Here is a 22,500-nt window from a genome sequence, read left to right as displayed (position 1 = left end):
CCCTCCACTGTAGTAAGCGTGCACAAGTCTCCCCCTCTAAAATCCCAAGAGCCGACGTCGCGACTGGAGGGGGTGCGAAAAACCCTCTCTCTCTCTCTCTCTCTCTCTCTTTCTCTCTATCTCTATCTATCCGTCTCTCTCCCTTTCTCTCTCTCTCTCTCTCTCTATATATCTCTATCTCCCCCTTTTCACTCGAGCTCTCTTGATAAAACGTTGCACCGCCCACGCAGAATTCACCGAGGTCCGTGGTATATTCCCTCATCGATTTGCTCTCTTGCAAATGGACACGATTCTATCCGTATCTCTTAAGGGGCACGGCAATCTCGAAGTCTTATTTTCAATCGTAATTTTTCACCGCGATGAAAAATTTACTTTCTCTCCGTCAATTATGGGGGAAAAAAAAAAAAGAAAAAGAAGAAGAAGGACGAAAAGAACAATAGAAAAAAAAATAATAATAATAAAAGGAAAGAAAAAAGAAGAGAAAAGAAAAAAAAAATACACAACGATGCCATCAGGATGATTGGGCTGTTGATTTAAATCGCTTCGTATAATACAATACAAAAAACAATACGTATTTTAAATAAGAACGTAATGAGATTCATTGGATTTCATGAATTACTATATTTCGTTGTATATACCATATATACACATCTAAGTATTACAAGTGTATGTGTATATGTAATTATATATTTGTATCGTGGATTAAAAAAAAAGGTAAAATTTTAGCGATCATTCGACGTAGATATTGTCGTTGTTTATTTATTATCTCTATAATCTCGTACAAAAACTTATAATCGTCTTGGCGACATGTTTTTCATACTAAGTATCTACTATTGGGGTTGCGAACCCCAAAAAGAAGAAGGCAAGCGAACAGACGTACGAAGCAACATGAAAAAGGGGTGACCCAGACGACGCCCCCTCTAGAAAACTTGTTTGCAAGCTTTTCGTTCAGACAAACCATAAGAATAAGAATTATACTATTGGCAACGATCGAAACGATAATCGTTCTGTTAACAAGACATATCGAAAATCGATGAATCTTCTTCTATATATCGATCGAAGGTTGAATCATCCATCCTCGATCCATTGAAATTTTTATATAACGTTGAAAAAAAAAAACAGGAAAAAAAAAAACATATCAAAGAAAGGAAAAAGAAATTGTTCTATACTTTCTTCAATATCACGAGAATTTTTTAGGCTAAATCAAAATTAATCTTCTTGATGACAAACAAATACATGGTATTTTATTATTATTAAAATATCCTTCGTATTATTGACAAAATAAACATAATCATTATCGTTCTGGTTTGACGATAAAAAAAAATATATATATATATATATATTTTCCTTGTTCCATTTACTTCGATATCAGAAAATAGATCATGGTATTTAACTTGCAATATATTATTATTGTTATAATAAATTCATTTGTTAAAACTAAACTAATAATCATCGTTTGACGATGAGAAAAATTACAAGTGAATTTGTCGTCGGACAAAATATACATATATACACATACATACATATATACACATATATATATATATATATATATATATATATATATATAATATCTTGTTGTTATCGAAAATATAAAGGGGAAAGACAGTTGCAAGAACGTTTAGTCGAGCTAGGAAGGAAGGAAGAAAGGCAGGAAGGCAGGAAGGCAGGAAGGAAGGAAGGAAGATAGGAAGGAAGAAAGGAAGGAAGGAAGGAAGGAAGGGCGAATGGGTGTGTTGGGAGGGATAGGAGGATGGAAAGTGGGATAGAGGGCGGCCATGGTGTTGCTGACCCGACGACCGCTCTAACCTTCTGTCCCAACGCCCCGCATCCCGATCACCACCATCGAGAATCCCGTCCTCTATTTCAAACTGTAGTCCTAGACCAATAAACGACTTTTGAATAGTATATATATATATATATATATATACTAGGATGGTCGTTCGATCCAGATATATCCTATCATTTTCGTATCGTATGTGCTTATACGTTTCTTTCCTTCTTCTTCAATTTTTTGTCTTTTCTTCATTTTAGAATTAACGAGAAAGAAAATATCGATATAAATGCATCGTTCGTATTTAAGTGTAATAAAATCGATATGCAATTTTTTTCTTTGGCCTTTTTTGTTTTCTTTTTTTTGTCTTCTTTTTAATGAATATTTAAATCTATATAAATTGCTAAAACTGATAATCAAGTTCAATCGAAATAATTCATGCATGTTCGTACCGTGACTTTTATGATTGGATAAATTTTTTAAATCGATTTATTTCGCCATTTAAAATTTAAAAAGAATATGTGCTTGTATTAGAAATAAATTATTCGTTGATTCAAAGTCCGCAAAATTTGAAAGGCAAGAAAACCGATGATGTGCGAGGGAACGCGTACGGGACATTCGAGCGAGTTATAAGTTAAAGGAAAAAGCAAAAGGTTTAAATGTCTTTTTGTCGACAAAAGTGGACGCTTACAATGGAATCGTTGGATGCGGCACGCAACAACCCTCGTAGAGTGCAGGTCGTTAAAAATAGGCTACCGATGCGCACGCGTCTCAACGACAAGGTCACACTACGTCACCCTACGCGTGGGTCAGAACCCTCGATTAGGATCTTAACTAGTCGACTGTAATCCTATTCGTCTATTTTTTTTCTAATTCTACGACGTTAGTAACATCGAAATGATCGTAAATAATTATTCCTTTATCTTGTTACGGCTTTACGTAGAAAAAAAGAGAAAGAAAAAAAGATATATATATATCGAAAGTTAATAAAACAATAATAATCATTTTTATCTTACATTGTTGTATTTATATCACTTTAATTAGATTCATTTTAAAAGAAAAATAAATTCTCCGTCCATTTATACGGACTCTCTTCGTCCATTTATACGGACTCACTTCGTCCATTTATACGGACGCGTTAAGGATTGAATAGAATAGAATAAAAAAAAAAGGAAGGAAGGAAAATAAACGAAGCGACATCTGTCGTGAATATGACGAAAGTTTAAGTCGATCGGAGAAAGGAATCTTCCTTATCTTCCCTTCCGACGTCGATAAATTGCAAAGAAATGAATATCGACGCAAGGACCGTGTCCGTCGGTAAAGTCAACGTTTTCCCGACTCACCAGGTAAGAACTGATAAAAACAAAAGAGTCTTGATTCTCTCTTAGCCGGAACGGTGAACGAGAATAATAGAGAGAAAGAAAGTGAGTGTTAGAGAGAGAGGGAGAGAGAGAGAGAGAGAGAGAGAGAAAAACTAGGGAGATCGATCGAGCAGGTCCGGTGAAAGCGTCGGGGATGAAAGAAGAGAGAGAGAGAGAGAGGGAGAGAGAAAGAGAGAGAAAAGGAAGCTTCGGAATTTATCCACCGTTTTAAGGTGGCTAACGGTGCGCCATAGTCGACTGATCCCCAGACACTGTGTGTTCCCGCAGCCACGAGCTATACGCCGCCATATTGTGTCTTTCTCCGCTAGTGGCAAGGAAAAACATTGTGATCACGTGGCGCAATTTTCTAGTAAACGAACGTTACAGATTGTAATTATCTTTTTGATTATCGAACATAGTATTGTGCTCGTCAGTGCGATATATAAACAAAACTCTTACGTGGAAAAGAAAAAAGGAAGAAAAAAAAGACCGGTAGGTAAATTATAAAAGAAAGAACGAAAGAGAGAGAGAGAGAGAGAGAGAGAGAGAGAAGAGAGAAAGAATGAGTGAGTGAGTAAGTGAGTAAGAGTGAGACAAACAGAAAGATAGATCAAAATCATAGTCTGCCACGCGGTCTTCGCGTTTGTCTGTTACTCTCTAATCACCAGATTTTCTATTTTTTTCTTTTCTTATGTTATATCTCACTTCTCTAAAGAATGTTTTCAACTATGTATCGTTTATCTTATTTATTTCAATTTTTAATTCGACCCCATTGTGTTATCCGATCGTAAGAGAGATTCATGAATTAAACCATTCGTGTTTCGTTTCGCCCGGAGGGACTTATTTCTCTCTTTCTCCCTCTCTCTCTCTCTCTATATATATATATAACTATCTGCTGTCTTTATTCTTTTCTCAATATGGACATTATGTCTTTCTCTTTTCAACATTAATACCATTGGTTTATAGAAAAGAAAAATTCACACGTCGTATTCCTCGAACGTGAGAATTTCGTATCTCTCATCTTTCTTCCATGAATATCGATTTGCTTTCTCTCTCTCTCTCTCTCTCATCGCAGTATTTTTATCTATTATCTGAAAGAAAGAGAGAGAGAGAGAGAGAGAGAGAGAGAGGAAAAAAATGGGAAATGAAAAAAGTGATCGAATGGCGCCATAAAATTCTAGACTACGTATTAAGAAAATAATCAAAATAAAAGGTGTGTATGTGTATATATATATATATATATTCATGTATGTATAATATGTGTATATATATCTATATATATGTACGTGTGTATGTATGTTGGTTAATTTCGTCTCTCGTTTCTTCGAGAAAACATCTGGAAATAGAAATGTATTGTATATCTGTGATCTATAGAAAGAGAAAAGGAGAGAGAGAGAGAGAGAGAGAGGAAGAGAGAGAGAACCTTTCTCATAATACGTTTCCCTCTTCGTGTTCTTGATTCGTAGGTAGTTTAGTTGGTAGTGAAACGATTCACAACCATTCTCGGACGACTCTCATGGCGATTCCTCTGTTAAAATTTGTCGACGACTACGACGACGACGACGATGACGATGACGACGATGATGATGATGATGATGATGATGATGATGATGATGATAATGATAATGATGATGATTATGACAATGATTATGATTTCATGATGATGGCCACGTTTTAAACGTTGAAACGTACATTATGTATTATTTCTTGAACTACCGATGCGACGAATCATACGACACTACTAGGAGGATAATGTTTTCTATTTTTTTTTCTGTTTCTCTCTCTCTCTCTCTCTCTCTCTCTCTCTCTCTCTCTCTTGGTGTCTTTCTCTCTTTATCTATCTTATTTATTTATTTTCTTTTTCCTCTGTCTTCTTCGATAGACAAGTAGTTATTTTTTATTTACACACAAAACATATATATATATATATGTATGTATGTATGTATGTATGTATGTATGTATGTATGTATGTATGTATGTATGTATGTATGTATGTATGTATATATATATGTTATACACAACGTACACAGCCACGTATGTCATATATCTAGTCGTCGCCCATGTAGTATATATATTTTTGTATACAAAGTCGATGCGTGTAAACACACGTATTTGACCTCACTATACTATCTCAACATATATATATATGGTTGTGTGTATATATATGTGTGTATGTAATATATATGTATATATATATATATATAGTTTTTATCTCTCTTTCGACTTTCAATATTACATCGGAGAATTGTTTGACAAATCCGAACGAACGAGAATAATATTCAAATTCGGAGAATTCGTCTCTCTCTCTCTCTCTCTCTCTCTCTCTCTCTCTCTCTCTTTATATATATATAGAGCTTTAGACTTAGTCATACTTAATTTTGTAATGTTACGTAACCACCATATTTATTTTTGATTTCTCTTTTTTTTCCTATTGATCTTTATCAAACATCGATCAATATTGTTTTACGCCATTTTTATAACCTCACATATTCATGTTGTTTAACATTATATTATCGAATTTGAGTTTTTCGAAGTCTCGTATTTATTTTCCTTTTTTATCTTCTTTCGTTTTTTTTTTCGATTCCCTCTTATAAAACCGTTGTAATGAAAATTAACACTTTAAACGAGAACGAAGTAAAAATGTCGTATGTAAGGGCTATTAAAAGGTTTTTTTTTTCAAGATGGCAGAAGGTACGATGATATATACTACTTATGGATATTACCTTACACGTTATTTAATATTCGATCAGGTTATAAATGAGGCGAACGAACGAAGATTCGTCTTATCGAACGAGCTCGTCAGGACCAGTTTTAGATTTTAAAACGGTACTCCAGTTTTTTCTCCTCGTTTCTTTCTCCTTCTCTCTCATGTATAACGGGTGTCCCAATGAATTCGACGATAATGGATATGTCATTATTTCGACATTTTATTCCAACGTTTTATTTGTCATCTAGCGAGGTGATCCATTTCTTTCGTTTTTATTTTCTTCCTTTTTCCATTTGTCCATCGATGAAAATATATTTTATTTCTTCGATCTATATTTTTATTAATCAACGGTGAATAAATATTTCGTAAAATAAATAATGAAATGAATATTTATATATATATATATATATATATATATATATATATATATATATGAATATTTTGACGAATAAATAATTGAATATTACGTATGTCAATATTTTATTATAAATATCGAGCTTTTATTTAAAATATCTGTTTAAACTTTGAAAAATTTTGATTCGATATAAATAGCAGTTTAATAAAAGGAATAATATTGTTACAGATATCACCGACGTTCGATCCTCACACGTTTGTACGAATCAGCTGATAACAAAATTTTTCTTTTTTTTTTTTTTTCTTTTTTTTCCTCTTTTCTTGTATTTTTTAATTAATCAAAAAAAAAAAAAAAATATATATATATATATATATATATATATATTCGCTATATGATAAATGAATCTTCATAACAAACATATAATTAACATTTTTAAACATATTTAATTAACGATGATTAATAAATGTTTACTTAAATCAATACTGATCGTATTTTAATCGTAAATTTAATTAACTCTAACTCCAAATATTAAGCAATTTTCTTTTTTCATTTATTTATTTATCTATTAATTTTTTTTTCTTTTTTCTTTTTTTTTTTTATTTTCTTTATCTTATTTATTCATAAATATATCAATGTACGGACACATTGTGATATAATCATTGACGAATCTCGTCGCAGACGTTATTAAACAAATAAGATTGAATTGCTTATAAATAATGAATAAATAAATAATAGCTATTCCTAAATACACTTTTAAGTGTATATAATTAACGATTAAATTTATAATTAAATCAATGTTAATAATTTAATTATTTAATCATATGTTTGATTAATTCTTATTAAAACACATCATCATGGGATTCATTGAGTAAATCCTTAAGTAAGCATACTCTATAAATCCTTCATTTATAAATAACTTTACATTGGTTAATAATGATTTGATAAATATAAACATAATTCATACGTTAGCTTTTATCTCTCTTCGACAAATATCGTCTTAGGAAAGTAAGAGTCATTAGAATAAACTTAGTACGCGATATTTGTCACTTATCAATATTTTGTTTTCTTTTTTCTTTTTTATTTCTTTTTAACAATTTTCTTCTCCTTAATTTCTCTTTTTCGTTTTTTTTCCAACAAGAGATTTCAGATTCAGATATATTTATAATGAAAGTTGGTCTTTTTTTTTTCCTTTTCTGTATTTTTTTTGTTTGTTTTTCTCTTTTATTGTACTCTTATCGGGGTTCTTCGTTCGTATCCGGCAACGGCCTCCTCGGTTACTTCATCGTTTCTCGTGCAGCTTCGACATTCCGAGAGAGCACGTTGAACTATACGTTCACCTTCGTACCGTGCATACATGCATATGTAAGTACATATGTCCTGCTTGTGTAACGAATTATCACAATTTAAAACCGTGAATAATATATTAATTATGAGGTTAATTTGACAAACCCTATTTATTTATTTATTTTCTCGTTTTTTTTTTTTTTTTTTTTTTTTGTCATTCATTTAATTATTTTCTCATCGACGAATGAACAATTTAACGGGACGAATTAATAGATATAGATCATTATTCTTTATCTAAATATAATTCATTCGTATCGAAATCGAACGAATTGACGCGTAATAATTGTTGCGTTACGTTGTTATTTGATAAATGTTATAATAATAGTGAAAAAAGGAAAAGAATAAATGTTCCTCGAAGAATTTAATTTTAATAGTTAAAAAATAATTGCAGAATCATATTTGGCGACTTTGAAAGTAAACTAGCGTTAATAAAAATGCTACTTCGTTCTTACTTCAATATTATGACTTTAAAAAAATAATAATAAAAATAAAGTAATAACAATAATAATAATAATAATAATAATAATAATAATAATAATAATAATAATAATAATAATGTCATCTTAAAAAAAGGAGGGGGGAAATAAATGAAAAAAAAAAAAAAAAAAAAAAAAAAAAAAAAAAAAAAAAAAAAAAAAAAAAAAAAAAAAAAAAAAAAAGATTCACTAAATATTTTTTAAGTCAATTAATTTTCATCATTTCATGTATGTTTCATAAAACCATACGTGTATACGTACATATGTTCATACATAAAAAATATGATAAAAATCAATATAGAAAAATCGATATTAATCGTATAGAATGATATTAAAAATGAAAATATTTTACTAATCGATCGATTGATCGATCGATAATATTATGACGAAAGAGGAGATTGTATTGTATATTTTGCGAATGATGATAATGATGATGATGATGATGATGGTGATGATGATGATGATGCTGGTATGGTTAAAAAAAGGTATAGGTAATCAAGTTCGAAGCGCAACGATGCAGTTCTGCGTCCCTTCTCATTCGTTCCAATCTTTGAAGGGACGTGGAAGGGACGAACGAACGAACGAACGAACAGCCACTTACCGGTTTCGTTTCGATTTCATTTTTTTTCATGGTTACTTCTTCTTTACATCGAACACACCGCAGGGAAACCTCTCAGCATCACCTTGGCCGATCTCTTTTCTTACCTTTCGAAAGCCCTTGCAAGTAAAAACCTGACTGATTAAACTCTCCCCTTCTCCTTTTCCCTTACTTCTCCATTTCCTTTTTGTTTTTTTCTTCTTTTCTTTCCAATTCCTTTTTTCATCTTTGCTTATGTGCCTCGAAAATTATTGTTTCCCTAAGGCGCTACCACAATCCTGAGGTCTGTCCTCCTACGTCGATTCTTTAAATTTCTTGTTCCTTTCAATTTTTCTTTCGTATTCTCCTTTTTTGTTATTTGCAAATTATTTTTTCTTTTTCTGTTTTTTTTTTGTTTCATACATTTTTATACGTATTTTCTTTCTTCTTTTTTTTTTCTTTTTTTTCATTTATTTATTTATTTATTTTTTTGTTTCTTTCGTTCTTTTTTTTTCTTTTTTTTTTCCTCTCTTTTTTTTTTTTATCTTTTTCTCTTTTCTCGCTTCGTCAGAACGTGTATCACGTTCATTGTTGTTTGTTACACCCGAAAGCAATTTATCAAGGAGACTTGTTATCGATAGTCGCTAATGAGATGGTATTGTCTTTCCTAAAGAACGATAATTTTCTGATTTTCGATGTTCATTAATTATTACGATGATACGATCGGATTAAAATCCATTCATTTTTTATATTACAAAATTAAATTTTCGAAATTTAGAATATAATCGAGTGCGTGATGGTTTCGACTTTAATGGAAAAATAATACGTATTTTAAGTAAATAAGTAAATAAGTCATGCAAATTAAATAAAATAATTCTTGTTTTTTTCCCCCCTTTTTCTCCCCCCCCCTCTCTCTCTCTCCCCCTCCCCCACCAACTTTAGAGATTGATTAACGCGTGTTGCGAGGGGAGAAGAAAAAAATTGTTATATTATGGTTTACGTTTTTTTTAATTTTATCGTGTGAACGTAATGTTTCTTCTTTTAATCTTGACGATACATCGAAGGAGTCGCGTGATTCATGAATGAACGTAAAAGAATCCGTGTCTCCGTGTGTAATACGCGCGTACGCTTGAGTACACACGAGCGTAATTTTACTGTTGACTCGAATGTACTCGATCGTAAATTTTTTAATCCTTTAACGAGTTCTCTCTCTCTCTCTCTCTCTCTCTCTCTCTCTCTCTCTCTCTTACACACACACACACATTTAAAAAAAAATCGTTGCATAAATAGAAGAATAAATATAAATACATATATATATATATATACATATTTTTCTTTTATTGATTATTTTTTTATTTTTATTATAATTATATATATATATATATATATATATATATTTCTTTTTTAATTATTTTATTTGCCTTATATATAGAAAACTATTAACCGGACAAAATCGAGCAAAAATACTTACTATAAAAAATGATTATTATTATGCATAATAAACAACAATGGAGATACTATATATATATCAAGATCATATCTATCAAATATTTTCAGATAGTATTTTTTAATTCCGATCGATCATTCAACAATATAAAATTATTTTATCATTCGAATGTAATTATTTCAAATGTATACATATGTCTATGCATATATGTGTCTATGGATTCGTTTATATTAATCGCATATATATATATATATATATATATGGTATAAAATTGATCTAATACATCTGCATATCGTTTACGATTAGAAACACATTGTCAATTGTATCATGTGTTGCTATGTTTTAACGCAATAATCTCGTCTCGGTTCGTTTCGAATTTCACGTTGTTACACGAACGAAACCGAACCGAGTTTGAATATCGATATTCATTGACCGGAGTACCTACTTTCTAAGTCTCTTTAATCTAACATACTTAGATGCTTTTACCCAACATCTAATATTACTATGCATGTCCGTACACATACGTCTCGTATATCATCGAACAAGTTTTTACTATTGATCAAAGAATCAATCGATCGATCGATCGATCACATTAGTTAGTTAGTTAGTTAGTTAGTTAGTTACTTACTTACTTACTTACTTATATAGTTCTCCTTTCTCTTTCTAACGAGTAACGTTAGTTTTACGATAGAAAAAGTATTATGGCTAGAATCTCTGTTACGACGTCACGTTGAATAAACTCGCGTTGAAATTGTTGTTTTCAAATAGACAATAAAAAAAAAAAAAAAAATATATATATATATATATATATACATGTAGAGGGAGAGAAAAAGATAGATAGAAATAAAGAGAGAGAGAGAGAGAGAGAGAGAGCCAAATGTAAAAAATAAAAAATAAGCAAACGGAAATGCGCATTAGTAAAAAGATTAAGTGACAGTTTCGGGAAAAGTTGTGCAGACTAGTTTGCAATGGTGACAAAAAAGATCTTCAATGCAAAAAAGATCTTCAATGGAAAAAGATTCTTACTTGCATTTAGTTGCAGAGAGAATTTTATTATTCACTCTAATCCTACATAATGTAAAATTCATTCGTTTAATTTCTTAATTCCTTTTTTTTTTCTTTTTTGTATTTATTTATTTATTTTTATTTATCCCACGTGTCGTCATTCGTTGAAAAAAAAAAAAAAAACTAGACAACAAGTTATTTAGAAAGAGTATACCGAAATGTTATAGAACTCTCTTTCTCTTTCAATATATATATATATATATTTTTTTTTTTTTTGATATAAATGTAATATATTATGTGTGAATCTATAAACATTAAAAATTTTATCGACTCCTTTTTTTTCTTTTTCTTTTTCTTTTTTTTTTTTTTTTTTTTACAAACTTCCCCCTATAATGAGATTGTGAGGAATACACATGCGTCAAAAATTATCGGTTTTTTCATGGAAAAAAAAAAAAAAAAAAAAAAAAAAAAAAAAAAAAAAAAAAAAAAAAATAAAGAAAAAAAAATAAAAAATAAAGAAAAAAGATTATACACGAGGGTAACGTTATGGCGTTATTAAAGAGATTCGAGAGTGTCGCTTCGATCGCATTCCTCTGCTGTATCTGTGTGTGTGGGTTGTGTGAATGTCCTTTTATACGACCGCGCATGCGCCTACACCCATCTTCCCCCTCCACTTTTTCTCAGCCTATCTCTCTCTTTCCCACTCAGTTCCCCTTTAAGCAATATAACCACGTGTTGGAAAATCCGTGCTGCAAATCGGTGGCTGCAGAGGTCTACTAACCTCAGTCTTACTCAAGCTGTCTGGGGAAAACGGTCGATAATTTCGAAAAAAAAAAAAAAAAAAAAAAAGAAAAGAAAAAAAATTATATATATATATATATATCTAAGATCTGATCTAACTAATTTTCTATATATATATATATTTTTTTTTTTCGATCACGTGTATTTTATGTCGCGTTTATTATAATCCTTGGAAAATCTACTGAAACGCGCGATTTTATCGGCAAATAAGTGTCACGTGTTCCTATTCGATTGAAAAGTTTCTTCGTGCAATTATTCTTCTTCCTTTCCTTTTTTTCTTCTTCCTTATTCTTTTTTTTTCCGAGTTTTCAAGACAGGAGACACCACTCCTTCCGAAATAATCGGTTCGTCCTTTCGTCGGGTACGATTATTAATTACGATCTTCGTTTTTGTCGTCGTCATCGTCGTCGTCGTCGTCGTCGTCGTAGTCGGCGTCGACGTCGTCGTTGTAGTTGTGCGATTTACGAGAGAGAGAGAGAGAGAGAGAGAGAGAGAGAGAGAGAGAGAAAAATAAAGTAAAAGGAAAAGAAAAATCGTGTAAAAATTATGGGTCAATCGGTAAGTAATAAAAAATAAAAATAGTATTTACCATTAATTATTTCAATAAACGCGTTTTTCCTCTCCCCCTACCTCCACCTCCCTTTCTTTAGCCTTATCCACCTCTCCCGTAATTCTGATAATTCCTCAAGAGGACTTACAAAGATAATGAAATTAGATTAAGATTTCTCGATAAAACGAGAAATCTCGAACACCCAAGATCGATTCTATCGTATCGATTTTGTTTTCTATTCATTTATTTATTTACCCCGATTTTTATCTCGCTCAATCATTATTAATCTTTTACATTGATATAAAAACTATTTATATCTCGCGATAAAAAGTTTTTTTTTTTTATTTTTTTATTTTTTTTTAAAAGAAGATAAAGTCTGCTCGTTTAATTGTGATATGAAATTTTAATAAGTACTCTATTATGAAACTTATTGCGGATCGATTTCTATAAATATTGTTTCTATTCGATCGATAATTAGCAAAATTGATTGGATAACGATATTCGTACATACATACATAAATATATATATATTGTTTTCATTGATTATTCTTCGGCGTTGATATTAAAATGTGAAACAGAGAAAAATATCATTGTTATATTTTTTTCATTATTTTGTTTGCTTTAAAAGCGATAAAGAATCAATAACCGTAACGAGCAACTAGATATTTCAACCTTTCACTTTTGTTTCGACATACATACGAAAAATACGTATTGTCTTTTTCTTCTTTTTTATTTATTTATTTATTTATTTACTTTTTTTTTTTTCGTCATATGAATAACGATCAATTTTATTTCCAATTTCATTGTCAATTTTCATTTTGTACGTTTTGAATATTATCTTCGAACGTAACGGCATTATTATTATTATTATTATTATTATTATTATTCGCGTGTATTCATTGTTGAACATCGAGAAGAGTCGTTAATAGAAACAAAAGTGCGTAAAAAGAATTTTATCTCGTTTTATTTTATTTTACTTATTTCTTTTCTATTTATTTTTTATTTTTTTTAATTATTGAACTACGTCGATATATATATATATATGCTTCTATTAAAAATGAGAAATATTTAAAAGTCGTTTATCTCTGTGAATTATTTTTAATCTTCAATTTTTCACACTAAATAATATTGATTTATATATTTAATTTCAGTGTCTTCACGCAATAACACATGACGATTCAATTTTTTTTTCGATCATGTTCCTTTTTTTTTCTTTTTTTTTTTCTTTTTTTTTTTTTTTTTTTTTTTTTTTTTTCGCGCAAAAATTTAGAGAAAGAAAAGTTTCGAAATATGAATTTTTCGCTTTTATTTTTCACCAGATAGAATATCATCCTCGTCATTTCATTGTAGTAGTAAAAAAATGTGCAATTCCGCTTAATATCACGCGGATATAAATAAGCGATCGTTAAAAAATTAGCAATAATGCTTATAAGGCGTTCGTTTGATAAAAGAAAGTATCATCGTGTTAACAATAAAATAGCGCGAATATACAAAAAGTATATATGTTTAGGTAAATCTTGAAGCTATAGAAATTATTTTCTACGACGATATATACTGCTTTTTCTTTTCATTTATATTAAATCAATTAAATAATATGACGAATAAAATTTCCTATTTCAAATTCTTAATATTAATTTTAGATACATGTAATAAGAATGTTTGTTTATTCTTTCTTTTTTTTTTTTTTGCTCTTTATTCCAGATTAACGGAGCTGTTATCAATAGTAGTTACCGTGGATTTAAAATATGTCATCCACGCATATTCAAATTGTAAAGTGGAGCTTTCCTGCTTTTGCTTTGCTCATTGGCCTTCTCTGGTACAAACGAAGACGCGTAGACCGAGCTGATCCTGGTGGAATTAGCACGTTAAACGTGAAAGAGACTAACAATGATGTAAATACTAAGTTATATAGTATTCCTTCAAATGAAGACTTAAATCTCTCTGATTCTGGTATACATGCCAATGATTCTTTCTCAAGTTTATTCGTTAAAAGCATAGATGAACCCATTGATAATACTGAAGATATTAACGCAAAAGTAGATATTTCAATTAGAAGATCAGTCACGTCACCTATTTCTGTGCCATCAGCAAAATCTTTAGAGGATAATCAGGATTGGTATAAGGACGTTGAAACAATTTCAAATATGGAGATACAATTGGGAAGTAATCCTAACATTAGTAATTTCGATGTGATAGCGAGAAGTATGGGTGCAACTGCATATTCCAATGATACCTCTAACGACAAAAAGATAGAAAAAATATTCAAAGATATTCCTGAAGAAAAAGAATCAAGTAATGTCCATGAAATAACATCATCTTCTATAGATAAACAAGAGGAGATAAATCATCCGTCTATTTTCGCCGAATCAAAGGAACAACTTCAAAATTATCCGGCAGAGGAAGAAAATAAAATTCAAACGCAAGCATTATCCGAAAGAGATTCTGCAAATTATAGTCCGGTTTCTGGAGTTTTAGAGGGAAGTGTTACGGATGAAGCTAGAAGTGAAGGAAGTACGGATAGTGGAAAAGGTCAAGTTAAATATTACATATTATTATTATTATTATTATTATTATTATTTTTGTTTTAATGTTATATGTAATATTTATATCTATTTTACAGGTGGAAGCATCAAAGGACAAATAAAAGATGTTTCGTTATATTCTGTCTATGAATTTTGTATATGTCAGAATTTAGTTGGTAGGCTTATTGGCCGTCATGGTAGTTTCTTGCAAAACATATGTGCAAAAGCTGGCGTTCATATAATGGTAAAACGTCATCATACATTAAGAGATCAAAAAATTTGTGTTATCCAAGGTTCAATAGAAAGCATTACGATTGCTTTGGATATTATAAGGCAAAGATTTCCAGAGAAAAAATATCCCTCTGTAACACTCGAACAAATTTTGCCCGTGGTAATACCAGAAGAAATACCTGTACTTCCTGAATTAACGCAATTGTCTTTAGTCGAAGGGGTTAATAACGATGTTTTGGTGTGTCATATATCAAAACCAAACAGATTATTTCTACATATTCCTACACACCCGACATACCCTTCGTTACGACTTTTAGATGCAAATATGACCCAACTATACAATTCTACGGAATCGCCTATGGTTACAGACGAACTTACAAGTATGTTCATAATTTATTTATTACAAGATTAATATCGTTTGTATCGATTGATATAGATCTAATATTAAAATAGTATAAAAATTATTTATAACATTTTTATATATGTATATATATATACATATATATATATATATATATTACTGTCAACAGAAGGAATGATCCTTGTTGCTAATTGGTATGACAGATGGGTTAGAGTATATGTTGAAGATCCAGATCCACGTGGAGAAATGACTTTAGTACGACTCGTTGACCATGGTGGTTATTGGACTTTCCGCAATGCTAACATGAGAAAAATAAGGTCAGATTTTCTTAGTCTACCTTTTCAAGCGATTGAAGTATTTCTCGCTAATTTACAACCAAAAAATGGTAAGTATATAATGTTATGCGTGTATTTATCTTATTTTAATTTATCTTAAATATTGACAAATTTTTAAAGGTGATTGGGAACAGGAGGCATACAATATTGTTGGGCGGATGTGTTCAGGAATCATTGGACAGGCCCAAATTGTAGCCTATATTAATGCAAATGTGTACATTAATTTTTTCCTTAATATTCCAAAACACGGGGTAAAATACTATTTTTATATCATATCTATAAATTTTTTAATTGATTCGAATTTAATTGTAATTTTTATTTGATCTCTACTATTTATTTTATATATTATATTTATATTACAGGTGATATCTCTTGCTGATGAATTAATAGCACGTGGATACGCAGAATCTGTATCTTTAGAGTGCCTAGTATCGGACGAAGATACAGTTGTTGCTTCGTAGAAGCATAAATTAATTAAGAAAAGCATACACGTGCTAATAAGAGTGTATGAACATATGTGATCGTATGATTGTGTTTGATTATTTGTGTGAGTGAATTCATTTATAAGTAAAACTTACGAGAGAAACATTATTTTAAGTTTAAACACCTATAAATGTAATATTTTTTTTTTTCTCGTACATACTTAAAATAATGGATATGCATTCTTGTTTATCTGACATGATTTTCTTTCATGCTCAGCAACGATGATAATGAATCAGCACTTGTAATACTCTATTATAACATTTCATAATCGATGAATCCTACAGCATTTCGTTACGAAACAAAAAAAAAGAAAAAAGAAAAAAAAAAAAGAAAAAAAAAAAAAGAAAACTATAACTTATGATCATAAAAATACTCGCATTCAAATTATAATACATCTTTATCATACAGATGCATATAAAAGAAATTTTTCATATTCAATTACATTAATGAAATATAGAAGTTTTATGGTTGAAAATTGCAAATCTTCAAGGCACGTTTCATAATGATGGTAAAACTTTTACAAAGATTTCTTGCAAATTTTAGAAATTACAATTTAATATAAATAAATATATAAATGTAAGAATATCTTTTAAGTCTATCATGATTATGAAATATTATCTTATTTCGTAAGAACCGAGATAATTATGTGCTCAACAGTCGAATTAAAAATTTATTATATAATAATCAGTTTTATTAGTAAAACTTTGTTAAAATCTGTATTATATATAAGATATACATATTGCAATTCTTTATACAGCACTGAGAACATTTCTAACAAAACAACTTCATTTTCATGTCATTATATCTTTAGATTATACAATTTAGAGACTGCTATATGAAAATATACTTAAGATTGTTCACGTTTGCTTTTTCTATAAGCTGATTCTAATATCATCTTGTTTGTATATAGTGTAACATTATACCTTCATATATAAAATATTTATAATGTATCTATTATATAATAATAATGACGGATAGATGCCAGCTAAGTCTGTATGTCAATGGAATGACAAAATCAGAATAGTTTAATTTATTCATTTTATATTTTCCAAAATAAGTGACGTTTTGTGGCATTTCAAAGAATTTATCGATTATGACTTTTATATATATATATATATTTAGATAAAAAGTTTGTACAAGAAATCATTAATTTGTTGGAACATAATGATTTCATTGTTCTTCCTTTTTCTTCTTTTTTTTTTTTTTTTTTTTTTTTTTTTCATCATTATATATAGAGTAAAAATAAGTGCTATCCTTAAAGCAAGGACCGCTGTAAAAAATTGCATAATTTTCATTGCAATATACAAAAAAGTAAATAATAGTAATAATTTTGTCAATTCAATTGATACATTTTGTGATTGTATAATTTTTTTTTCCTTTAATGTCTCGTTATAATTTTTGCGGATTATTCATTAATTAAGATGTCTAAGTAGCTATTATGAAAATACTAAAGACACATAATTAAGAAATAAAACTTTTATCAATCAAAATTTTTAATTGTTATAACGATACGATATTTTGCAAATTGATTTAGTTATAATAATTTTTCATATATTATTGGTGTTTTGCGTTCTATGACATATTAAACAAATGGACTGCTGCACAATAAAAATCTGTATAAAAATAAAAAATGAAAAAAAAAAAAAGAAAGAAAGAAAGAAGGAAAAAGAAAATTTAAGAAAAAGTTAAAAAAAAAAAAAAAAAAAAAGATTATACAAATCACTTATATATAACTTTTGTACTGCGCTCAGCTGAAAACAATTTTCTGAACTTATATGTTATATGTTAAATATTGAATCTTGTTAATACTTAAAAATATAATGAAAATATTTTTCTAATAACATATTTAGAATACAGTTGCTCAATTGTTTGTATTGCATTATACACTCCTTACATCATTGAGCGTTGCAAAAATTGATATAATATTTCGATAATCCATCAGTGATGCAGATTAAAAATCATGCGTTATTCTTTATTTTTTTTTTCTTTTTCTTTTTTTTTTTTTCTTTTTTTTTTAATGGATTGCGTAAAGTCTATGAAGATTGTATTTCTTTCCATTATTAATAGATTCTGAAAATCGAGAAATTATTATAAATTTTAATTAAATGTACATATAATTAAATGCAGCATCCAATTAATCACTTATATATATATATATAAATATATATATATATATATATCTTCATTTATTATTATCAAATAAATGATGATCATTTTGTATATATAATTCAATGTAATATCTTTAGCATTTTCATTAAAGCTGGCTCATTTTAATCAAATTAACTTTATTCATTTCTTGTAGATTTATATCCGCATAGATATAAGGATTGTAACAAATAATTCTTGAAAAATTATATTTCTGTACTTTTCATTTTATTGTCCAAAGATTTATATGAATTATTATTTATACATTGAAAGCAATATTTAAAAGTATTCAAAAGATCAACACATTTATAAAGATTTATATTATAAATATTCTCGATTAATAATTCTCTATCGATAATATTATATTATCAAGAACTTTTTCGAAGGATAAAGAAACACAACATGAAGATTTTTAATTAACAGAAGAAAAAGATCTATTGTGGTATGAAAATTAACCTTAAAAATTATATCTTTTTTTCTCTTAAACGGGATTATTGAAAAAAATGTTATTACCTTTAAAAGGAAAAAAAAAACAGAAACAAGACAAACAAACAAACAAACAAACAAACAAACAAAGGACAAAGAAGCTGATATTTTTCAAAGAATAGTAAAATTCAAAATCGATCTATGTATACATATGAACAACGTTTTATAAAGTTTTAAACAAAGTCGTTTTCTAACCGCTTCCTTTCTTTTTTTTTTTTTTTTTTTTTTTCGTTCTGAGCGGATATTATTGTATGTAAATACAAATACCATAACTAGTTGCACATAACCTGTGTTGACTTGATATCACATTTGATACACATTGGGATTGGCACAAGGAACATATAAACGATAAGATAAATCGAGAAAAGGATTTTTTTTTAAGATCTATTACCTGTCATTAAAATCACACACAATTATTTCGAAGAACTAAATTTTTATTTCGAAACGGAAAACGTGGAGAAAATAAAGATTAAACTTCTCCGACGATCACTGTTGTTCGACTGACTCATTCCCTTACGAGAAAATAAATTACGTCACGTTAATATCTTCCCTACTCCTTGACTCTCCCCCACCATCAATCTAAATACTGTCGTTTTCATAGGTTACTCGTGTGTCACGTGACATTAGTTATGTCGTACGAGATGCCTCGTAAGATTTCTAACCTAACTTTAACAATTATTTATTACTACTGTTACCCCACTGTCAGTCTCTTACCTGTAAATTCTTCTCTGCCATCAATATGGCAATAGATCTCTTGGTAGTAAGGTGAGAACGAAATTATGTAATTACACTGTATAAAAGCTTCGAATCTATAATTAATTAATATTAGCAAAGAGTTACGAGGAATAAAAAAATTTTTCCAGAAAGTTTCATTCGTTCGATTGCTAAGCTATCTTTTTCTTTTTTTTTTTTTGTCTTCCCCTCAAATTTGACTTTAATTCGCTTGTATAATCTCTTTAATATATATTCGTGAATTATTTGATTTTAATAAGGTATATAATAATATATTCTTTTTCAGCAAAACAAAGTTCCATTTTAAAAGATACATATGTATGAAACCAACGATTATTATGTCGTTAAATTTAGTAAAATAATTGTAAAAGACTAAACACGGTGTGTGTGTGTGTGTATGTGTATGTGTATATATATATATGCATATGTATACCATATATGTATATATATTTATCTTGGACTCGATGTATGTATCATCAGTTCAGAATGGTTTCGCGTAAAAAGAACGACAGTCAATCCAATATTTTATTGCCGATTTTAGTAAGTGCCTGTGCTATTCCTATATCAATGTTGTTTTGGTCGATAAACGTCCTTTATTCAACCTTCTCGTCGGAATCTGAAGGTTATAACGAGGGTATTGTAAATTTGAATTTTTCTTAATAATAAATAAAAGACAAATATATTTTCCTTCCACATAAATATTTTATTATAGAATCATTACAAATGATATCACCATGGAGATGGTTGGCAGCTATAATAATTCCAATAACATTTGTTTTTTGGGGCCTAAAGAAGAAAAGCTTAGATATATCTGGAGCTATATTTGGTAAAATATTTCACAATATAATTGTACAATATAAGAAGAATATAAAACATATCAAATAATTATGACATATGGGATTTGATTCTGTTTTATTACGCTTTATTAAATGTTATGGAATTTTATAGAAAATTTATTTTCCCTTTATGTAATTAATTACTTATTAAATATTTTGTTACAGGACTGTTCGTGGGTTTCATATTGACGCTCACTAGTTTTAGTCATTTAATATGTTTAATAATATTTTTCATTACTGGATCAAAAGCAACCAAATTTCGTTGTAACTTGAAAAAGGTACAAGAGAAAGGATATAAGGAAGGTGGACAGAGAACATGGATTCAAGTATTGTGCAATGGTGGAATGCCTACTCAATTAGCTTTGTTATACCTTTTGGATGTTGGATGTGGAGAACATCCTATTGATTTTGATAAGAATTACAGAAGTTCATGGTTATCGATAGGAATATTAGGTAAATTGATATATTATTGTATATTATTTATTATATTAAAATAATTATAAGTTTGTATTTTTAATTTATAATCATTCATATCAATCATTGTTAATATTACAGCGGCTTTTGCTTGTTGCAATGGTGATACATGGGCTTCTGAATTTGGTACAGTATTGGGTAGTGGTGATCCATTTCTTATCACAACAAGAAAACGAGTACCACGTGGTAAGTATATTATATTATTTGATAATATGAAAATTAGGATATATATATATATATATACACACCGGGTATATTTTAAGGAACGAACGGCGGGGTATCATGGATAGGTCTATTGTTTTCTGCTCTTGGCGGAATAAGTATAGGTTTGGGCTTTTTCTTCACTACATTGTACGCTGTAGATACAGCAACACTAGAGTTAGCAGCACCGCAATGGCCTATTATTATCATAGGTGGAATAGCAGGACTGTTTGGTAGTCTTTTAGATTCTATATTAGGGGCAACATTACAATATTCAGGTATTATATATAAATATATATTCTTATGATATATTTAGAATATCTAATATATATTTATAAATGAATATATCACTTGAGTAAAATTGGAAATAATCTTTCAGGTATAGATAAAGAGGGATTGATAGTTCAACATCCAGGGAAAGGAGTGAAACATATCAGTGGTAGACAGATATTAGATAATCATAGTGTTAATCTCTTATCATCGATTATTATCGCTCTTACTTTTCCTAAAGTGGCAAATGTAATTTGGCCATGAGATAGATCTTATAGAATAATTGTATCATTTATTTAGTCATATAAGACATTTTCAATTTCCTTTATATTTTACTAAATAACTATATTTGAAGATATTGACAATATATATATATATATTTTTTTTTTTTTGTTCGTTGAATTTTCCAATTAACCTTCGATAGAAGAATTCACTGATACGTCTGAAATGTTTATGCCAAATTAATTTATTAGAGTTTATCACAATTATTATACAATATGTTTTTCATTTATTAATAGACTGTTTTACTCAGGTATACTTCATGTGTGAACGGAATCACATAGAAATAATACTGCACCATTTAGGAGATGATATTAAGATTTTGTTTAAATTATTCTTAACTATCGATAAAAGATATTTATGCATTATAAGATGTATCTTGCATCGATACTAATATTATTTTATTTTTTAGTTATGTATATATCCATATTTAGAGTTAAGAGACTTTTTATAAAAAAATTTGATCGATACAAAAAATATATCGTAATTACAAATATAAAAAAAAAGAAAAAATAAAAAAATGCAATAATTTCAGAATATATTGTTGAAATAATTGTTAAAATTTCTTATTATAAGATTGAATAAAATATATGAAATTTTTTATATGCTCTTCGTTTGGTGCCTTTTGCACTATTACGCAAATCGAACGTAAGTTTCGTCCTAGTATTAAATATAGGTAATTTTAACATTTATATGTATATATATTTATACATATATATTCTTTTTCTTTTAATTTTCTTTTTTTTAT

General features: G+C 28.9%; 2 protein-coding genes and 1 long non-coding RNA gene across 8 annotated transcripts in view; all 3 read left to right on the top strand.

Annotated features, from left to right (window-relative positions):
• LOC124955447 overlaps positions 1-2,381 on the top strand; it is a 28,556-nt gene extending 26,175 nt beyond the window's left edge. For both annotated transcript variants that reach the window (XR_007102882.1, XR_007102883.1), the window contains exon 3: positions 1,599-2,381. This is a non-coding gene — a long non-coding RNA (uncharacterized LOC124955447). The remainder of the gene's footprint in view (positions 1-1,598) is intronic.
• A 998-nt stretch (positions 2,382-3,379) lies between these two features.
• LOC124955380 (KH domain-containing protein akap-1) lies at positions 3,380-18,174 on the top strand. 3 transcript variants are annotated; one of them, XM_047509728.1, is made up of 7 exons: positions 3,380-3,627; positions 7,495-7,559; positions 14,099-14,926; positions 15,018-15,530; positions 15,681-15,896; positions 15,967-16,097; positions 16,209-18,174. In XM_047509728.1, exons 3-7 carry the CDS (start codon positions 14,143-14,145, stop codon positions 16,305-16,307), a joined length of 1,743 nt encoding a protein of 580 aa, XP_047365684.1. In that variant the 5' UTR covers positions 3,380-3,627; positions 7,495-7,559; positions 14,099-14,142; the 3' UTR covers positions 16,308-18,174. The 3 variants fall into 3 exon arrangements, with proteins under 3 accessions (XP_047365684.1, XP_047365682.1, XP_047365683.1); XM_047509726.1 differs by lacking the exon at positions 7,495-7,559 and having other exon boundaries at positions 3,381-3,627; XM_047509727.1 differs by lacking the exons at positions 3,380-3,627; positions 7,495-7,559 and adding an exon at positions 11,529-12,405.
• A 1,060-nt stretch (positions 18,175-19,234) lies between these two features.
• Positions 19,235-21,854, top strand: LOC124955384 (transmembrane protein 19). 3 transcript variants are annotated; one of them, XM_047509743.1, is made up of 8 exons: positions 19,235-19,725; positions 19,979-20,073; positions 20,234-20,326; positions 20,405-20,518; positions 20,694-20,981; positions 21,084-21,188; positions 21,266-21,481; positions 21,583-21,854. In XM_047509743.1, the coding sequence occupies exons 3-8, from the start codon at positions 20,260-20,262 to the stop codon at positions 21,735-21,737; spliced, it is 945 nt and encodes a 314-aa protein (XP_047365699.1). In that variant the 5' UTR covers positions 19,235-19,725; positions 19,979-20,073; positions 20,234-20,259; the 3' UTR covers positions 21,738-21,854. The 3 variants fall into 3 exon arrangements, with proteins under 3 accessions (XP_047365699.1, XP_047365700.1, XP_047365698.1); XM_047509744.1 differs by lacking the exon at positions 19,979-20,073; XM_047509742.1 differs by having other exon boundaries at positions 19,238-19,725; positions 19,979-20,326.
• Positions 21,855-22,500: the final 646 nt, after the last annotated feature.

Source organism: Vespa velutina, chromosome 18, assembly GCF_912470025.1.
Source record: "Vespa velutina chromosome 18, iVesVel2.1, whole genome shotgun sequence".
In the NCBI taxonomy this organism is placed as follows: domain Eukaryota; kingdom Metazoa; phylum Arthropoda; class Insecta; order Hymenoptera; family Vespidae; genus Vespa; species Vespa velutina.
This window is presented reverse-complemented; position numbering and strand designations above follow the sequence as displayed.

Excerpts from the sequence above, each read along its gene's own strand:
- LOC124955380 (XM_047509728.1), top strand. The coding sequence starts at position 14,143 with ATGTCATCCACGCATATTCAAATTGTAAAGTGGAGCTTTCCTGCTTTT. Across the intron at positions 14,927-15,017 it reads AAGTACGGATAGTGGAAAAG|GTGGAAGCATCAAAGGACAA; the intron begins GTCAAGTTAAAT and ends TCTATTTTACAG. Across the intron at positions 15,897-15,966 it reads TAATTTACAACCAAAAAATG|GTGATTGGGAACAGGAGGCA; the intron begins GTAAGTATATAA and ends AAATTTTTAAAG.
- LOC124955384 (XM_047509742.1), top strand. The coding sequence starts at position 20,131 with ATGTATATATATTTATCTTGGACTCGATGTATGTATCATCAGTTCAGA. Across the intron at positions 20,982-21,083 it reads GTTATCGATAGGAATATTAG|CGGCTTTTGCTTGTTGCAAT; the intron begins GTAAATTGATAT and ends TTAATATTACAG. Across the intron at positions 21,482-21,582 it reads GGCAACATTACAATATTCAG|GTATAGATAAAGAGGGATTG; the intron begins GTATTATATATA and ends ATAATCTTTCAG.